We start from the raw sequence: 18,588 nt of genomic DNA on the forward strand, positions 1-18,588 counted from the left end.
CATTGCTGATTATCGTAAAAAGCCATCTGGTTCACTAATGTCCTTTAGGAAAAGAAATCTGCTGTCCTTACCTGGTCTGGCCTACACGTAACTCCAGACCCACAGCAATGTGGTTGACTGTTAAATGCCCTCTGAACAAAGGCCGTTAGTGATGGGCAATAAATGCTGCCTAGCCAGCGATGGCCACATCCCATAAACGAATTTAAAAAATGAACGAGAATATCCTGCAGCTTTCTCCCTGCTAGCTGCCCTAACCCACTTCTGAATTCTACAGTTATGTACCCACTCTGTATAACTGGGAACACTGAGACCACATAGACTGACCTGAGGTTCACGGACATACAATACTTCTGCTGTTTTTCACTGATGAGTTGCATTGGATCCACGCAGCAATAGCGGTAAGTGCAATTTCCACAGCAGAACTTAAAGAATGGGCAGTCAAAGCCACTGTGCCAGTTTCCCTGTTTATCTGTGTACCACAAACAGTCATTGTCTGCAGACACTGCATGAGAAAGCAGAAGACAATATGACAAAGAAATAGAAAGAGAAAAGGATGAAATTTTTCAGTATTCTTATTAACAGACAAAATCCAGGGATAGGCATAAAGGTAACGTGTAAAAGAAAAGCTTTCGAGTTGATTCTTCTCTATCAAGTGAAAGTAAGAGAATGATGAAAAATATCTAAACTTTTAGAAAATATTTAACAGTTCCCTCACAGACAAATTGTGACTAAAGTTACAACTTGTGAGATCCAAAATGAACAGTTATATAATAATCATAATTCTGAGTTCTAATCAGCCATATAGGTGGTCCAGACATTCCTGATGTTTAGGATACATTAACAATGTCAGTAAAGTTAATACAAGTGGAATGTTTCAGTCAGTGAATCAGAAAAGGCTGTAAAGGAAAGATGGATAATACGAGAAGCCTGCTATCATTCCAAAACTTATTATAAAGCACACACCCAGGCAGCTGAATGATAACAGGCATTTATTTAAAAATAGTAATGCATATTGATTTATACTAGCAAGTGATGATAAGGAGGAGAAAGGTATTGAGCTAATGGTATCTATCTACCTATTTATCATTCAAAATCTTGTCTATGGCGCATTCCTCAAATCCAAATCTGTTACTTCTTGTAACACTTTTTACATCGATATTTATAATCGGAAAACTGTACGTAAACATGTGTAAACAATGTCAGTTTGTTGAAGGGGGATGGGACCCTAGTGGTTATGTCTAGTAATCTAAAGGTCTGGATGTATAATACAGAGACAGATTAAAATCTTTGCCCAGTCTAGCCAAATGTGACTATAGACCAACAACAGCATTAATCACTCTTAACTGCCCTCTGAAATGGCCGAGCAAGCCACTCCGTTGTGCTATAAAAGTAAATCTTCATCAGTAAAGTAATGGAAGGAGTAATCAATAGTGCTATCAAACGGCGCTTGCTTAGTAATGACCTGCTCACTGACGCCCAGTTTGGGTTCCGCTAGGGCCATTCAGCTCCTGACCTCATTACAGCCTTGGTTCAAACATGGACAAAAGAGCTGAACTCCCGAGATGAAGTGAAAGTGACTGCCCTTGACATCAAGGCAGCAATTGACCAAGTGTGGCATCAAGGAGCCCTAGCAAAACTGGAGTCAATGGAAATCAGGGGGGAAACTCTCCACTGGTTAGAGTCATACTTAGCACAAAAGAAGATGGTTGTGGTTGTTGGAGGTCAGTCATCTCAGCTCCAGGACATCACTGCAGGTGTTCCTCAGGGTAGTGTCCTGGGCCCAACCATCTTCAGCCGTTTCATCAATGACCTTCCTTCCATCATAAAGTCAGCAGTGAGGATGTTCGCTGATGATTGCACAATGTTCAGCACCATTCATAACTCCTTAGGCACTGAAGCAGTCCATGTCCAAATGCAACAAAATCTGGAAAATATCCAGGCTTGGGCTGACGAGTGGCATTATCATCACTGAATCCTCCACTATCAACATCCTGGGGCTTACCATTGACCATAAACTGAACTGGACTAGCCATATATATATTGTGGTTATGAGAGCAGGTCAGAGGCTAGGAATTCTGTGATGAGTAAGTCACCTCCTGACTCCCCAAAGCCTGTCCAGCATCTACAAGGCACAAGTCAGGAGTGTGATGGAATTCTCCCCACTTGCCTGGATGAGTGCAGCTCTAGCAACACTGAAGAAATTTGACATCATCCAGGACAAAGCAGCCCACTTGATTGTCACTGCATCCACAAACATTCACTCCCTCCACCACCGACGCACAATAGCAGCAGTGTGTACCATCTACAAGATGCACTGCAGGAATTCACCAAGGCTCCTTAGATAGCACCTTCAAAACCCACAACCATCTAGAAGGACAAGGGCAGCAGGTAGATGGGAACACCATCAGTTGGAAGTTCCCCTCCAAGTCACTCATCATCCTGACTTGGAAATATATCACCGTTCCCTCACTGTCGCTGGGTCAAAATTCTGGAACTCCCTTCTTACACCACATGGGCTGCAGTGGTTCAAGAAGGCAGCTCACTACCACCTTCTCAAGGGCAACTAGGGATGGGCAATAAATGCTGGTTCAGCCAGCGAAGCCCACGTCCCGTGAATGAATATAAAAATAAATAAAACCAGATTAACTTAGGCATCGGTAACAACAAAGGCATATTCAGCTCAGCTGATGAACCTTAGTTCTAAAGATCAAGATTAGAATCAGTTCAGGTAGAGGTAGCAAAGGTAGGAAGTCACTTGTGGGAGTAGTTTAAAAGTCCTCTAACAGTAACCACACTGTAGGACAGAGTATACAAGAATAAATATTGGGGGCTTGTGAGAAAGGTAATGCGATAATCATGGGTGATTTTAATCTACATATAGATTGGGCAAATCAGATTGGCAAAGGTAGCCTGGAAGATGAGTTCACAGAGTGTTTGTGGGACAATTTCTTGGAGCAGCACATGCTAGTGCCAACCAGAGAGTGGGATACTCTAGATCTGCTAAACAGCAATGAGAGAGGGTTAATTAATGACCTCATAGTAAAGGTGCCCCTAGGTATCAGTGATCATAACATGATTGAATTTTGTATTCAGTTTGAGGGAGAGAAGGATGGGTCTAAGGCCAGTATTTTGAAGTTAAATAAGGGCTATTATGAGGATATGAAGACAGAGCTGGCTAAAGTGAACTAGGAAATTAAGTTAAGGGATAAGTTAGTAATGATGCAGGGCCAGACACTTAAGGAGAAAGTTCATTACACTCAACCAAAATACATCCCAGTGAGAAAGACTTTAGGGGAAGGGCATATCTTCTGTGGTTAAATAAGGAAGTTAAAAGATAATATCAAGGTGAAAGAAAAAGGGAACAATTCTTTTTTTTTATTCATTCACGGGATGTGGGCTCCTCTAGCATTTATTGCCCATCCCCAGTTGCCCTTGAGAAGGCGGTGGTGAGCTGCCTTCTTGAATTCCATCACACTCCTGACTTGTGCCTTGTCAATGGCGGACAGGCTTTGGGGAGTCAGGAGGTGAATTACTCGTCGCAGGATTCCTAGTCTCTGGCCTGCTCTTGTATATATGGCTAGTCCAGTTCAGTTTCTGGTCAATGGTAAGCACCATGATGTTGAGAGTGAGGGATTCAGTGATGGTAATGCCAATGAACATCAAGGGCCGATGGTTAGGTTCTCTCTTTTCAGAGATGGTCATTGCCTGGCACTTGTATGGCGTGAATGTTACTTGCCAATTGTCAGCCCAAGACTTGATATTGTCCGGGTCTTGCTGCATTTGGACATGGACTGCTTCAGGTTCTGAGGAGTCACGAATGATGCTGAGCATTGTGCAATCATCAGCAAACATCCCCACTCTGCAAAGATTAGTGGCGAGTTAGAAGATTAGATAGAATACGAAAACCAAGAAAGAATGACTAAAAAATAATGAGTGAGAAATTAGAGTACAAGAGAAATCTAGCTAGAAATATAAAAACAGATAAAAAATGGTCCTCTACAGAGAAAGAGGCTGGGAAATTAATAATGGAAAATAAGGAAATGGATGAATTGAACAGATATTTTGCATCTGTCTTCACTGTAGGGGATACAAATAACATGCCATAAATAATTGTGCATCAGGAGGCGAAAGGGAAAGGGTACTGAGAAAATTATTAGAACTAAAAGCTTACAAGTCCCCAGGTCCTGATTGTCTTCATCCTAGAGTCTTAAAAGAGTGGCTGTTGAGATAGTAGATGCATTGATTTTGATTTTCCAAAATTCCTTAGATTCTGGAAAGGTCTCATCAGATTGGAAAGTAACAAATGTGAATCCTCTATTCAAGATAAGAGCAGAAAGCAGGAAACTACAGACCAGTTAGCTTAACATCTGTCACAGGGAAAATGCTGGAGTCTATTATTAAGGAGGTTATAGCAGGGTACTTAGAAAATTTCAGTGCAATCAGGCAGAGTCGACATGGTTTTGTGAAGGGGAACTTGTGTTTGACTTATTCATTAGAGCTCTTCAAAGAGGTAACAAGCAATGTGGATAAAGGGGAACCTATAAATGTGGCGTACGTAGACTTCCAGAAGACATTTGACATGGTGCCACATCACAGAATCTTTACAGTGCAGAAGGAGGCCATTTCGCCCATGAAGTCTGCACCGGCTCTCCGAAAGAGCATTCTTTCTAGCCCCATTCCCCTGCCTTATCTCCGTAACCATGCACATTCTTTCTTTTCAGATAGTAATCCAATTCCCTTTTGAATACCTTGATTGAACCTATCTCCACCACCCTCTCAGGAAGTTTGTTCCAGACTCCAACTCCAGACTTTGGGTGAAAAAATTGTTCCTCACATCACTATTACTCCTTTTGCCAATTATTGCGGAATCGGTGCCCTCTGATTCTCGATGCTCCCTTGAGTGTGAACAATTTCTCACTATTTACCCTGTCCATACCCCTCAGGATCTTAAATACCTCGATCAAGTCTCCTCTCAGCCTTCTTTTCTCTAAGGAAAACAGTTCCAACCTCTCCAATCTATCCTCATAGCTACTGTTCATCACAGGTTACTACACAAAATAGGAGCTCATGATGTAGGGGGTGACATATTAGCATGGATAAGGAATTGGTTACCGAACAGAAAACAGAGTAGGCATAAATGGGTCATTTTCAGGTTGGCAAGATGTGACGAGTGGAGTGCCACAGGGGTCAGTGCTGGAGCCTCAACTATTTACTATTTATATTAATGAGTTAGATGACAGGATCAAATGTAAGGTTGCTAAATTTGCTGATGACACAAAGATAGGTAGGAAACTAAGCTGTGAAGAGGACATAAGGAATCTGCAAAGGGGCATAGATAAGTTCAGTGAATGGGCACAAATTTGGCAGATGGAGTATAATGTGGGAAAATGTGAACTTGTCCGCTTTGGCAGGAAGAATAAAAAGGCAGCATTTTATTTAAATGGGGAAAGATTGCAGAAGGATGAGATACAAAGGAATCTGGGTGACCTGGTACATGAATCACAAAAAGTTAGCATGCAAATACAGCAAGTGATTAGGAAGGTAAATGGAATGTTGTTGTTTATTGTAAGGAAAATGGAATACAAAAGTAGAGATGTTTTGCTATGATTGTATAGGGTATTGGCGAGGCCACATCCAGAGTACTCTATACAGTTTTGGTCTCCTGATTTAAGAAAGGACATAATTGGATTACAAACATTTCAGAGGAGGTTCATTTGACTGATCCCTGGTATGAGGGTGTTATCATCTGAGGAAAGGTTGGACAGGGTGGGCCTGTATCCATTGGAGTTTAGAAGAATGTGAAGGAATCTTATTGACAGGGTAAATGCTGAGAGGATGTTTCCCCTTGTGAGTACCTAGGGGGCAGAGTTTAAAAATAAGGGGTCTCCCATTTAAAACGGAGACGAGGAGAAATGTTTTCTCTTAGAGGATCGTGAGTCTGGGGAACTCTCTTCGCCAGAGGGTGATGGAAGATGGGCGAATGGGGAAGATGGGTGAATGAATATTTTTTAAAGCTGAATTAGATAGATTCTTGATTGACAAGGGAGTCAAAGGGTATAAGGGGTAGGAAGGAATGTGGAATTCAGGCACAATCAGATCAGCCATGATCTTACTGAATGGTGGAGCAGGCTCGAGGGGCCAAATGGCCTACTCCTGCTCCTAATTCGCATGTTTGCATGTAATTCACATGATTGTCTTGAACAAAACAAGACAGGAAAACAGAGCTGATGATAAAGAAGACATCTTCATTCCTGAAGGGTAGCTTGGCTGAATTCAACAGCTGAATTCATTTGCCGAAGTTGTTTCAGGATTTTCTCAAAGGGATAGACTTTTTGCAGGTCATGAAGTTAGTTGCTTGTAGTCTTGTTCCCAGGAGGTCAGTTTGCTGTATTGGTGGACCCAAAAAGGAACAGGCTTGGAGATCTTATGACGTTACAGTATTTGGTTCTGAAGGCATAGATCTGCCCTTTCTACTGCTATGTCTTTCTGCAGTCAGCATTTAAAGATTACAAAGGGACAAACATGGCAGCCTTACCATGTGACTCTTCACAATGGTAGTTCCTTTTTCAAATATGATGGTGGTCTTGGGTTGATTAGCCACATCCTGGTTTATTGCTTGAAGACATTCACCCTGAGGGGACTTAGGCCATTTTTGAGGGGAAGATGTGTGCACTTTTTTTAACCCCCGACTGTGTGGTCAAACAACCTTCTTTGTTTCAAAAGAGACCTATTCAAGTCGGGATTGTCTCTTGATGGTCTCAGCACCTTTGCATCTGGGATGTCCACTTTTGTCTCTGTTAGACAGTGAGTCAGCTTTTGAATACTCAAGCCAGGTCATCTGATCTTTGGCTGTCATCTTTGCAACACATTGTCCACTTTTTAAAGGAAAAATCCACACTGAATACAGTTCGTATCTTAAAAGTTAGGAATATGACATGCTGTTATTGGGCATGACAGCAGCAAGGGCACAGAATGTACTCTGGATGGGGGACTTCCATGCCCATCACTATGGGTGGCTCCTGACCTCATTACAGCCTTGGTTCAAACATGGAGAAAAGAGCTGAGTTCTAGTAGTGAGGTGAGAGTGACTGCCCTTGAAATTCAGGCAGCATTTGATCAAGTGTGGCATCCAGAAGCCCTAACTAAAGTGAAGTCAAAGGGAATCGGGGGAAAACACTCCAATGGTTGGAGTCATACCTAGCACAAAAGAAGATGACTGTAATTGTTGGAGGCCAATTGAGCCCCAAGAGCTCCTCAGTATCCGAAACATCTTCATTAATGTCTTTCCCCCATAATAAGCTCAGAAGTGGGGTGTTTGCTGTTGATTGCACAGTGTCCTGACCCATACGCAGCTTCTCAGATACTGAAGCAGTCCGTGCTCCTATGCAGCAAGGCCTGGACAACATTCAGGCTGGGCTGATAAATGGCAAGTAACATTCGCATCACACAAGTGCTAGGCATTCAATGTCATTACCATCGCTGAATCCCCCATTGTCAACATCCTGGGTTCACCATTGACCAGGAGCTTTATTGGACCAGCCATTTAAATACTGTGGAGCCAGTCAGAGACTGGGAATTCTGAAACAAGCAACTCACATCGTGACCACACAAAGCATCTGAAAGGCACAAGGTCAGGAGTGTGATGGGATAGTCCTCACTTGTCTGGATGAATGCAGCTCCAACAACACTCAAGAAACAAAAGTGTCGAGCTTCTATGTCTGCTTTACACAAACTCACCAGTCTCACACCAGGACTGGTAAACTATACATAGGTTCAGTTTATTTAAAGATACTTTACAGGATGGCTCAACAGTCAGATCTACTTTATGGATTCAGCAACCATTACTCACAGGGACAGTACAGCTGCAATTGCTATACACACTTTTAGCTGGTCACTTGCTGCTTTACATCTGGTTACTTGCTCGTTTGCATATTCCCTTAAAGTGATATCACAACAGGTAGCAACCAGGACAAAGCAGCCCACTTGATTCTCACTCCACCCACCACCTTAAAAATTCCCTCCCTCTGCCACTGGCGCACCATGTATGTACACCATCAGTGTGTATCATTTACATAATGCACTGCAGCAACTCACCAAGGCTTCTTCAACAGCAACTCCGAGATCTGTGACCTTTACCACCAAAAAGACCAAGGGCTGCAGGTGCATGGGAACCACAACCTACAAGTTCAACTCCAAGTCACACATCATCCCGACTTGAAAATATATCACCTTTCCTTCATCATCACTGGGTCAAAATCCTGGAACTCCCTCCCTAACAGCACTGTGAGTGTACATACACCTCATGGACTGCAGCAGTTCAAGAAGGTAACTCACCGCCACCTTCTCAAGGGAAATTAGGGACGTGCAACAAATGCTGGCCTTGCCAGCGATGTTGAGATTCTGTGAACGAATAAAAAAGACAAAAACAATCAAATTACTCGAAGTGCTATATGAAAAAACCTCATGTAATCTCACCTTTCATAACTGAAATTTCTTCTGTGCAAAAGACAGTTTTTAATATAAAATTCTGAAAATCTATCTTTCACAAAAGTGTCATTAATTTTATGCATAGAAAATCTTTGTGTTTTTAATACTTTCATTAAAAGTTTTACTTCAAGATTTGACTCTGCCTCTCCCAGAAGCGTGACCTTCAATGGATATTGATTACCTCCCAACAACTGGAAATTTTCTGTTTTTTGTGGATTTTTGTCATGTACGAAGTATTAACAACATAGAAACAGGCCATTAAGCCAAACAGATGCATGCCAGTGTTTACACTGTTTACACAAGAACCTCCTCCCACTCCTTTTCATCCAATCCCATAAACATATCCTTCTTATTTTTTTCTCCCTAGTGTGATTATCCTTTCTGAATGAGGAAGTCTCTGTCATCAAGCAATCTCAACAACTGAGGAAACAGTCAGGTCCCTAGAGGACAAGCAAGCATGTTGCAAGCCAGTTCCTTCACCCACCCCTACGATAATGACTTTATGTGTAATATTTGCAATCGGATTGTCAAATCAAGATTTGGGTTAATACCATAAATAAGATGACACCAACTTAAGTGGTAAACAACTAGTCTTCTTGCTGAACACTCATCTGAAGAAGAAATGGGAGAATCCACCAGCATATCCAATTTCTCCTTAAATGCATCTCTGTTATTCCCTCAGCTACTTCCTGTGGCAGCCAGTTCCATATTGTAATCATTCTTTGGGTAATGCAGTTTCTCCTGAATTATCTATTGGGTTTTATTAATGACAATCTTATATTCACAGCCCCTTGTTCTGGTCTCACTCACAAGCAGAAAGATCACCTCCACAGCTATCCTATCAAGCTTTTTCATAATCTTAAAGGCCCGTATCAGGTCACCTAGGTTCTAGAGCAAAAAGCCCCTAGCTTGTTCAATCTTTCCTAATCGGTGTAAGCTCTCCATTCTGGTACTATTCTAGTAAATAGAAAATGGTGTAGTTTACACCATTTTGCAGCACACAATCTGTGCATCAGGAGGATTTGAAGGGTGTGTATATGGATATTGGGAGAATTCAAGAGAGCTTTTGTTCCAAAAGACTTTAAAAAGAAATTATTTGAATTTTCAAAGCTTTATTTCAGGCATGCGATTTAACAGATGGTGATTTCTATTATAAATGATTTATTAGCAATAACTGTGATAGGATTTTATTGTTGGCATATAGAAAAGTAAACAGAGATGGTTTACCATTTTTTTAGCCACTTCTGATTGTGTTAAAAAACTTGAATTATTTTTGAGGCTTAAGAAACTTTCTATGTTTAAATATGTAGGAATAATATTGGACTTCTGAGCATTTTCTAAGATAATTTTTGGTATGAAAACTTATGTTTTTTAACATTGTAGAACCCCGCAAACTTAGTAGTAGTGCTCTAGAATATAACTTTCCATGTTAACAGTTCCTGCACAGACTAACGGTACATCTTAGGACAATGTGCAACTCCAGTCTGTGATTACATAGAAATCACTGCCCAGTTGGTTCATACATACAAGCCCACCCTTCTTCACACGATTCTATCAATATATTCTTCTATTCCATTCTCCCTCATGTGTTTACCTAGTTTCTCCTTAAACACATAGCATAAGAAATAGAAGCTGGAGTAGACCATTCAACCCACTCCGCCATTCATGGTTGATCTTCTACCTCAATTCCACCTTCCCCATATCCCTTAACATCCAAAAATCTATCATCACTGTCTTGAATATGTTCAATGACTGAACATCCACAGATCTCTGAGGTAGAGAATTCCAAGAACCACAACTCTTTGAGATAATAAATTTCTTCTCATCTTTGTCCTAAATGGTTAAGCCCTTATTCTGAGACTGCGACCCTCTAGTTCCATACTCTCCAGCAAGGGAACATCCTTTCAGAATCTACCCTATCAAGCCTTTAAGAATGTTGTATGTGTTACAATTATAAGGTTTATAATATTATGTTTTGGAACTGTGTCTTTAAATTTAGGGTAAATAAAGGTAGTCATGTGACCTGTTCCAGAAGGATGCTTTAGTGACTGGAAGCCAGTGTCCAGTGGCGTACCACAGGGATCTGTGCTGGGTCACCTATTATTTGTCATTTATATAAATGACATAGATGAATATGTGGGGAGTAGGGTTAGTAAGTTTGCGGATGACACAAAGATTGGCCGGGTGGTTAACAGTGAGGTTGAGTGTCTTGGGCTACAGGAAGATATAGACGGGATTGTGAAATGGGCAGATAAGTGGCAGATGGAATTTAACCCTGAAAAGTGTGAGGTAATACACTTTGGAAGGAGTAATTTGACAAGGAAGTATTCAATGAACGGCATGACGCTAGGAAGTTCTGAGGAACGAAGGGACCTTGGCATGTGTGTCCATAGATCTCTGAAGGCAGAGGGGCATGTTAGTGGGGTGGTGAAAAAGGCATATGGGACACTTGCCTTTATCAATCGAGGCATAGATTACAAAAGTAGGGAGGTCATGTTGAAGTTGTATAGAACCTTGGTGAGGCCACAGCTGGAGTACTGTGTGCAGTTCTGGTTACCACATTATAGGAAGGATGTGATTGCACTGGAGGGGGTGCAGAGGAGATTCACCAGGATGTTGCCGGGGATGAAACATTTAAGTTATGAGGAGAGGTTGGATAGACTTGGGTTGTTTTCATTGGAGCAGAGAAGACTGAGGGGCAACCTGATCGAGGTGTACAAGATTATGAGAGTTATGGACAGGGTGGATAGGGAGCAGCTGTTCCCCTTAGTTGAAGGGTCAGTCACAAGGGGGCATAAGTTCAAGGTGAGGGGCAGGAGGCTTAGGGGGGATGTGAGGAAAAACTTTTTTACCCAGAGGATGGTGACAGTCTGGAATGCACTGCCTTGGAGGGTGGTGGGGGTGGGTTGTCTCATATCCTTTAAAAAGTACCTGGATGAGCACTTGGCACGTCATAACATTCAAGGCTATGGGCCAAGTGCTGGTAAATGTGATTAGGTAGGTAGGTCAGGTGTTTCTCACGTGTCGGTGCAGACTCGATGGGCCAAAGGGGCCTCTTCTGCACTGTGATTCTGTGATCCACAGAGTGCCTGACAGTAAGCCTGGGTGGTGTGATTGTTAGAGATTAAAGGAAGGCTTAGGGTTGTTTTACTAAGGAGAAGGTGCTAAGAATTTATGCTTGGAGACAATGGCAGCAGTCTATGGGCAGAATTTTACGTCCTGAGGGCAAGCACGCGCCTGACCCAATGGGGCATAAAATCATGCAAGATGACGTTGGGCGATCATCCCGAATTCATTGTGCACTTGAGCGATATTTCGCTCAGTGGGCATGCACACCCGCCGACAATTAACCGGGCAATTAAGCCCATTAGTGGCGCAATTGTCTGCGGTTTTCCGTGGCCCGTCCAACCTTACAGTTAATGGACGGGTGAATCAGCCAGGCGGTCTTTACATTTTTCATCAAACCTCAATCAAGGGTGGGATGAGATCTCCGTTCATAAATAAAATTAAAATAAATATCTGTGGACAGCATTTTTATGAGGTATGTTTTCAGATGGTTGATTGTGATGCATGGACATTTTTTTGCAGCTTTTCACACCTTTATTTCATTGCTTGCAGGTCTGCAGCTCCCTGACACAGCCAACTGTCTTTAGGGAGCTCTCTTGCAATGCTCACCCGCACCCGTGGTGACGTGGTCGCCCGCCCTCTTCCCGACCCCACCCCAGCAGCACCGAGCTTTTCAGCATGCGGTTCACGCTGCCTGGCCGTTAATTGGCAGCCTTAGATTACAGGAGGATATAGATGGGCTGGTCAGGTGGGCTGATCAGTGGCAAATGGAATTTAATCTGGATAAGTGTGAGGTAATGCACTTGGGCAGGACAAACAAGGCACAGGAATACACGATGAATGGTAGGACCCTGAGAAGTACCAAGGATCAGAGGGACCTTGGTGTGCACGTCCAACGTTCCCTTAAGGTAACAGGACAGGTAGATAAGGTGGTTAAGAAGGCATATGGAATACTTGCCTTTATTAGCTAAGGCATAGAATATAAGAGCAGGGAGGTTATGCTGGAACTGTATGAAACGCTGGTTAGGCCACAGCTAGAGTATTGCGTGCAGTTCTAGAATCTGCATTACAGGAAGAATGCGATTGCACTAGAGAGCGTGCAGAGGAGATTTACCAGGATGTTGCCTGGGCTGGAGAATTTTAGTTACGAGGAGAGATTGGGTAAACTGGGGTTATTTTCCCTGGAGCAGAGGAGATTGAGGGGGGACATGATTGAGGTATATAAAGTGATGAGAGGCATAGATAGGGTAGGCAGGAAGGAACTTTCCCCTTGGTGGAGGGATCAATAACCGGGGGCATGGATTTAAGGTAAGGGGCAGGAGGTTTAGAGGGGACGTGAAGAAGAATTTTTTCACTCAGAGGGTGGTGGGAATCTGGAACTCACTGCCTGAAAGGGTGGTAGAGGCAGAAACCCTCATACCATTTAAGAGGTATTTGAATGTGCACTTGCGATGCCGTGGTGTACAAGGCTATGGGCCTGGTGCTGGAAAATGAGATTAGAATAGTTAGGTACTTGTTTGACTGGTGCAGACTCGATGGGCCGAAAGGTCTTTTTCTGTGCTCTAGAACTCTATGACTCTACCCAAATCAATTCTGTCTGCACCCCCTCAACAACATCAGCTCATTTCAATACCTTGTCTTCCATAATTAGCGCTGCCACCCCACCTCCCTTTTTTCTGTTTAAGAGTCATACGGACTCAAAATGTTAACTGTATTCCTCTCTGCAGATGCTGTCAGACCTGCTGAGTTTTTCCAGGTATTTTTGTTGTTGTTTTGGATTTCTAGCATCCGCAGTTTTTTGATTTTATCCCTTTTTTCCTGCCTCTTTTTAACACAATGCACCTGATCTTCTGGTATCAGGAGTGGCTTTGCGCTGAACTTAAGTTGCTGTTCTGTGTCGAGAGCCTGAGGAAGCCCTGGACGAGACGATCTGGTTTTGGGACCAGCAACTTATTTTTAATTAAAGTAGACAAAGTTTGAAATCCAAGTTACTTACTCAGAGAATAAAGCGACAAGATTCCATGGTTTTAAACAAACAGAAGAAATGTTACTATCCAAAGGCCAGTCAACCATCAACACCATCTATCTGATACTTTAACCTCTAGAATTAACATGAAGTAAACATGAATTAAGAGACAAACTGGGATCATACACACCACAAACTGCATATTAAATGGCAGACACAACCAAGACAGGTCCTATGAATTTTCCAGCAACCCACCCGGACGTCAGTCATCACTGTGTGTCACAAAAACTCTAAAGCTCTATCTTCCTCATGAGAAATGTTAGCTTCACTCCTTTAAAGAGCCTAACCCGAGCCAACTGTAGCTCTATTCTACCAGAGTTCCGCTTACAATCTTAACCCAAAAGGCACACTATTCCAGATTACTATCAAATCTGGTTCCAGATCCAATCTTCTTGGTCTTACTTTCTAGCTGAACTGACCACCTTCCGACACTGCGCCCCCATCCCCAACCCTTGTGTTGGGCAGGCTACACTCCAGCATCAAAACACAGGTATGGTCCCAGTTTCTCAGCCATGATACTGCCAACAACTGCTTCTGGTCTACCCTCAGCCACAATCTCTTCAGCAGCACAGAGTAATCCTGCTCCAGGGCTTTCCTTGAGCCCCAACTCCCAACAGCACAGAGTTACCAACAGCTCCTGGGACGTCGCTGAGCCCTAGCCCCTTCAGCAGCACGGAGCTAACGGCAGCACTTCAGCTGCATGAAGCTGACCTTCCTCTCTGTCTGCTCCCTACAGGCTGCTGTTCATTCCTTGAACCCTTGAACTGATGATGTGACCTATTAATATCTCCCAAAAGGGCTCTTCCCCTGTTCCTAGGCAGAATTTGAGACATTCAGGCTGGATACATTCTGTACCTTAAATGTTACAATCTCCAGTTAATCAAAGTTCTCCCCCAAAGGCTCCACATCTAACACAAAAAAAATTTCAAAAAATATAGATTTCATCACACGACTTACCCTTTGGGAGAAAAGAAAGCTTTACTGTAGTGAAGGTTTCTTTACAATACCAGTTCTTTACAGCAAGTCATCATCATAAACCTCTAACAAATAGCTTATTACATATTGCACAGATAATCTTTTCATTTTTCATAATTACACATATGGTATTGAGAGTTATGAGAGCTTAATCAAAATAAAAACAAGTACATGTGAAAAGTAGAATTAGCAGGATTAAAACTTCATAGAATGGTCATAACTCAGAGCCTGTGTTTTCTACTACGCCCTTTCTTTAAAGTCTGAACAGAATGTCTCAGATAAGTCCACAGTCAAATCATTGTCCTCTTCTTTACCTGCAGACGATATTCATTTTTAAGTTCATTTTCTAAACTCAAGCATGGCCAATTCTCATTTTGAGACAATAAGTTCAAAATTACTTCTTGTGTGCCAGCAACTCATTTCTTTTCTGATCAAAACCCCTTTTGGCTGTTCCAAGAACATCACTGAGATGTTTTTTATGTTCATATTAAAGGGTTTTATATTCCTGTTTGGGTGAGATCTTTCAGGTTCTCCTGATCCCATTCAGAACGTGGCTTCTTTAATTATTTACGAGTGATGTCAACAGCTTCCTCATTCTGGACTTTTATTTTCTTTCTAATACTTAAAAGTCTTCCACGCAATTCACGAAGGACATAATTCCAATTCTCTCAGGGTTTAAAATGTTTTTTAGTGAACTGTCCACTTGCCTGGATTCCTGCTGTGTCTCAACACTGGCAAGTGCTCCCGGTTTGGTGTCAGGTGTCATTAACCCTTTAGTGTCACATTGAGGTCTCAGTTTTCCAGTTGAAAGTTTTTATTTTGAAATTCTGCCAGTCTGTTATACAAGTCTGACAACTTCACATGGGCATTTGGTTTATTTCAGAATCTTTCCTGCATGGTTGCTGACTGCTCCTTAGACTCTGTCAATTCACTGAGAGATCCTGTTAGCCTCAACTTCAGCAAGTCGCTACACTCATCTGTATGTGGATTTGAAATCCCATAAAGTGCCCCTAATTTGTTATGACCCTAGGCAAGGCCCCCAAATTGGGGACCAGCAACTTTTTTTTGCTCGTCAACAAAATTTGAAATCCCAGTTACTTACTATGAAACTAAAGCCACAAAATTCCACAGTTTTAAACAAACAGAGGAAATTTTACTATCCAAGAGTCAGCAAAGCAAACCATCAATGCCACTTATCTAATACTCTAACATTCCAGAATTAACATGAGGCAAACATGAAATAACAGAAAAACTGAGATTGGAAGCACCACAAACTGCACATTAAATTGAAGACACAACCAAGGCAGATCCCAAGAATTTTTCAGCAAACCACCCAGACATCAGTCATTACAGAGAGTCACAAAAATTCTTTAAAGCTCGGTCTTACTCATGAGGAATTTTAGCTCTGCTCCTTTAAAGAGTTAGTCTGACCCCCAGCCCAAAAGCCACGCTATTCCAGAATTCTATCAAATCTTCTCCCAGGTCCAGTCTTCTTTTCCAGCTGAACTGAACACCTACCGAGACTGTGATCCCCCTCACCCCATGTGTTGGGCAGGCTACACTCCAGTGTCAAAACACTGGCATGGTGCCAGCTTCTCAGCTATAGCGTTGCCAACAACTGCTTCTCATCTTGCCCGATCTGCAACCTCCTCAGAGCACTGAGTAATCTGTTCCAAGGCTTCTCTTGAGCCCCAACTCCCAACAGCACAGAGTTACCAACATCTCCTGGAGCTGCTGAGCCCCAGCCCCTTTAGCAGCAGGGAGCTAACGGCAGCACATCAGCTGTATGGAGTCAAATCTCCTCTCCGTCTGCTCCCTACAGTCTCCTGTTCGCTCTGCTCCTTGAAGTGATCGGTGTGACCTATTAATATCTCCAACAGGGTGTTTCCCCTGTTCCTAGGCAGAATCCAGGCTGGGTACATTCGGTACATTAAATGTTACAATCTCCAATCACCCAGAGGTCACCCCCCGCAAAATTACTGTCATTGCACACCTAACTCACACACAAAAAAATATCAATTTCATCACACTACTTATCCAGATGCTTAGAAACCTAGAAACATTACACTGTTTAATGTGGGGATGTTCGCTGATGATTGCACAATGTTCAGCACCATTCGCGACTCCTCAGGTGCTGAAGCAGTCCATGTCCAAATGCAGCAAGACCTGGACAACATCCAGGCTTGGGCTAACAAGTGACAAGTAACACTCGTGCCACACAAGTGTCAGGCTATGACCATCTCCAACAAAAGAGAATCCAACCATCGCCCCCTGATGTTCAATGGCATTACCATCCCCGAATCTCCCCTATCAACATCCTGGACCATTGATTAGAAACTGAACTGGACTACCCTCATAAATACTATGGCTGCAAGAGCAGGTCAGAGGCTAGGAATCCTGCAGTGAGTAACTCACCTCCTGACTCCTCAAAGCCTATCCACCATCTACAAGGCACAAGTCAGGAGTGTGATGGAATGCTCCCCACTTGCCTGGATGAGTACAGCTCCCACACAACATTGAAGAAGCTGGACACCATCCAGGTCAAAGCAGCCCACTTGATTGACACCACATCCACAAACATTCACTCCCTCCACCACCGACACACAGTAGCAGCAGTGTGTACCATCTACAAAATGCACCGCAGAAATTCACCAAGGCTCCTTAGACAGCACCTTCCAAACCCACAAATACTACCATCTAGGAGGACAAGGGCAGCAAATGGATGGGAACGCCACCACCTGGGATTTCCCATCCAAGCCACACATCATCCTGACTTGGAAATATATCGGCCGTTCCTCCACTGTTGCTGGGTCAAAATCCTGAAACTCCCTCCCTAACAGCACTGTGGGTGTACCTACACTACATGGACTGCAGCGGTTCAAGAAGGCAGGTCACCACCACTTTCTCAAGGGCAATTAGGGATGGGCAATAAATGCTGGCCCAGCCAGTGAAGCCCACATCCCATGAATGAATTTTTAAAAAATCTCTGGTGTAACTCAGTGATTAACAGTGTAATTCAACCTACCATTGCAGCTACCCACCCCTAATCACATGCACTAACCCGAACCGACCACCGGGAAGTAACCATTTGGTCTCATCCCACCACACAGCCCCTCATCCACTAAAAGACTTGAGACCTTTAAAAATTTTACAAAAATATAGCAACTAATCTCATAAAAAGCGGCATGTCCTCTGCACTACACTCCTCTTCTCCAGCTACCTCCTGGATCATGGTGTCAGGGCTTCATTGATGGAGCTAGGATTGGAACATTTCCAGCTGAAAGCGCGCACCGATCTCCGCAGGCAGCAGCAACGAGTGCAGCATCGCCACTGACTGGAAGATCTGGCCCTTGGTATCCTTGAATATTAAGCACCCAGTCCTCACTGATTTTAAGCCATGTTTCTGTTCCTGCCACTTCACCATGTTCCCACATGACTAACTGTGCTTGTAGCTCACCAATCTTATTCATCATAATTTGTGTGTTTATATACTTCCAGTGTAAACCTGTATTCATATTTCTCATAGTCCACTCCTATCTGATCTGGTACTACTACTCTCACACTATTCAAAACTCTGACTCCTTTATTTCTATATGCTGCCCATCCCCAGCCAATTTAGTTTAAACTCTCCCCACCCACACAAGTGAACTTTCCCCACCTTGGGGAGGGGATTGGCTTGAGGCCTCGGCAGTAAGGTCATGTTGGGGAGATTTTAAGGGGTGGCTTGGGGTTTTTGGGTTGGAGAGGGGGGGTTGGGTTTTTTTATTCGTTCATGTTGGGCCAGCATTTATTGCCCATCCCTAATTGCCCTTGTTCAGAGGGCATTTTTAAGAGGCAACCACATTGCTGTGGGTCTGAGGTCACACGTAGGCCAGACCAGGTAAAGATGGCAGATTTCCTTCAGATGGGTCTTTACAACAATTGGCAATGGTTTTGTGGTCATCATCAGACTTACAGTTCCAAATTTTGTTTATTATTGAATTCAAGTTTCACCATCTGATGTGGTGGGATTCAAACCCAGCATTACACTGGGT

The 18,588-nt window shown here is 43.0% G+C and overlaps 1 protein-coding gene across 2 annotated transcripts in view; it reads right to left on the minus strand.

Annotated features, from left to right (window-relative positions):
* The window catches only part of shisa4 (shisa family member 4), a 75,294-nt gene that overhangs the window by 54,055 nt on the left and 2,651 nt on the right, over positions 1-18,588 (minus strand). For both annotated transcript variants that reach the window (XM_078546905.1, XM_078546904.1), the window contains exon 2: positions 325-502. In XM_078546905.1, the coding sequence (XP_078403031.1) occupies positions 325-502 (178 nt within the window). The remainder of the gene's footprint in view (positions 1-324; positions 503-18,588) is intronic.

The sequence above is a fragment of the Cetorhinus maximus genome, chromosome 8, assembly GCF_964194155.1.
Source record: "Cetorhinus maximus chromosome 8, sCetMax3.hap1.1, whole genome shotgun sequence".
Taxonomy (NCBI): domain Eukaryota; kingdom Metazoa; phylum Chordata; class Chondrichthyes; order Lamniformes; family Cetorhinidae; genus Cetorhinus; species Cetorhinus maximus.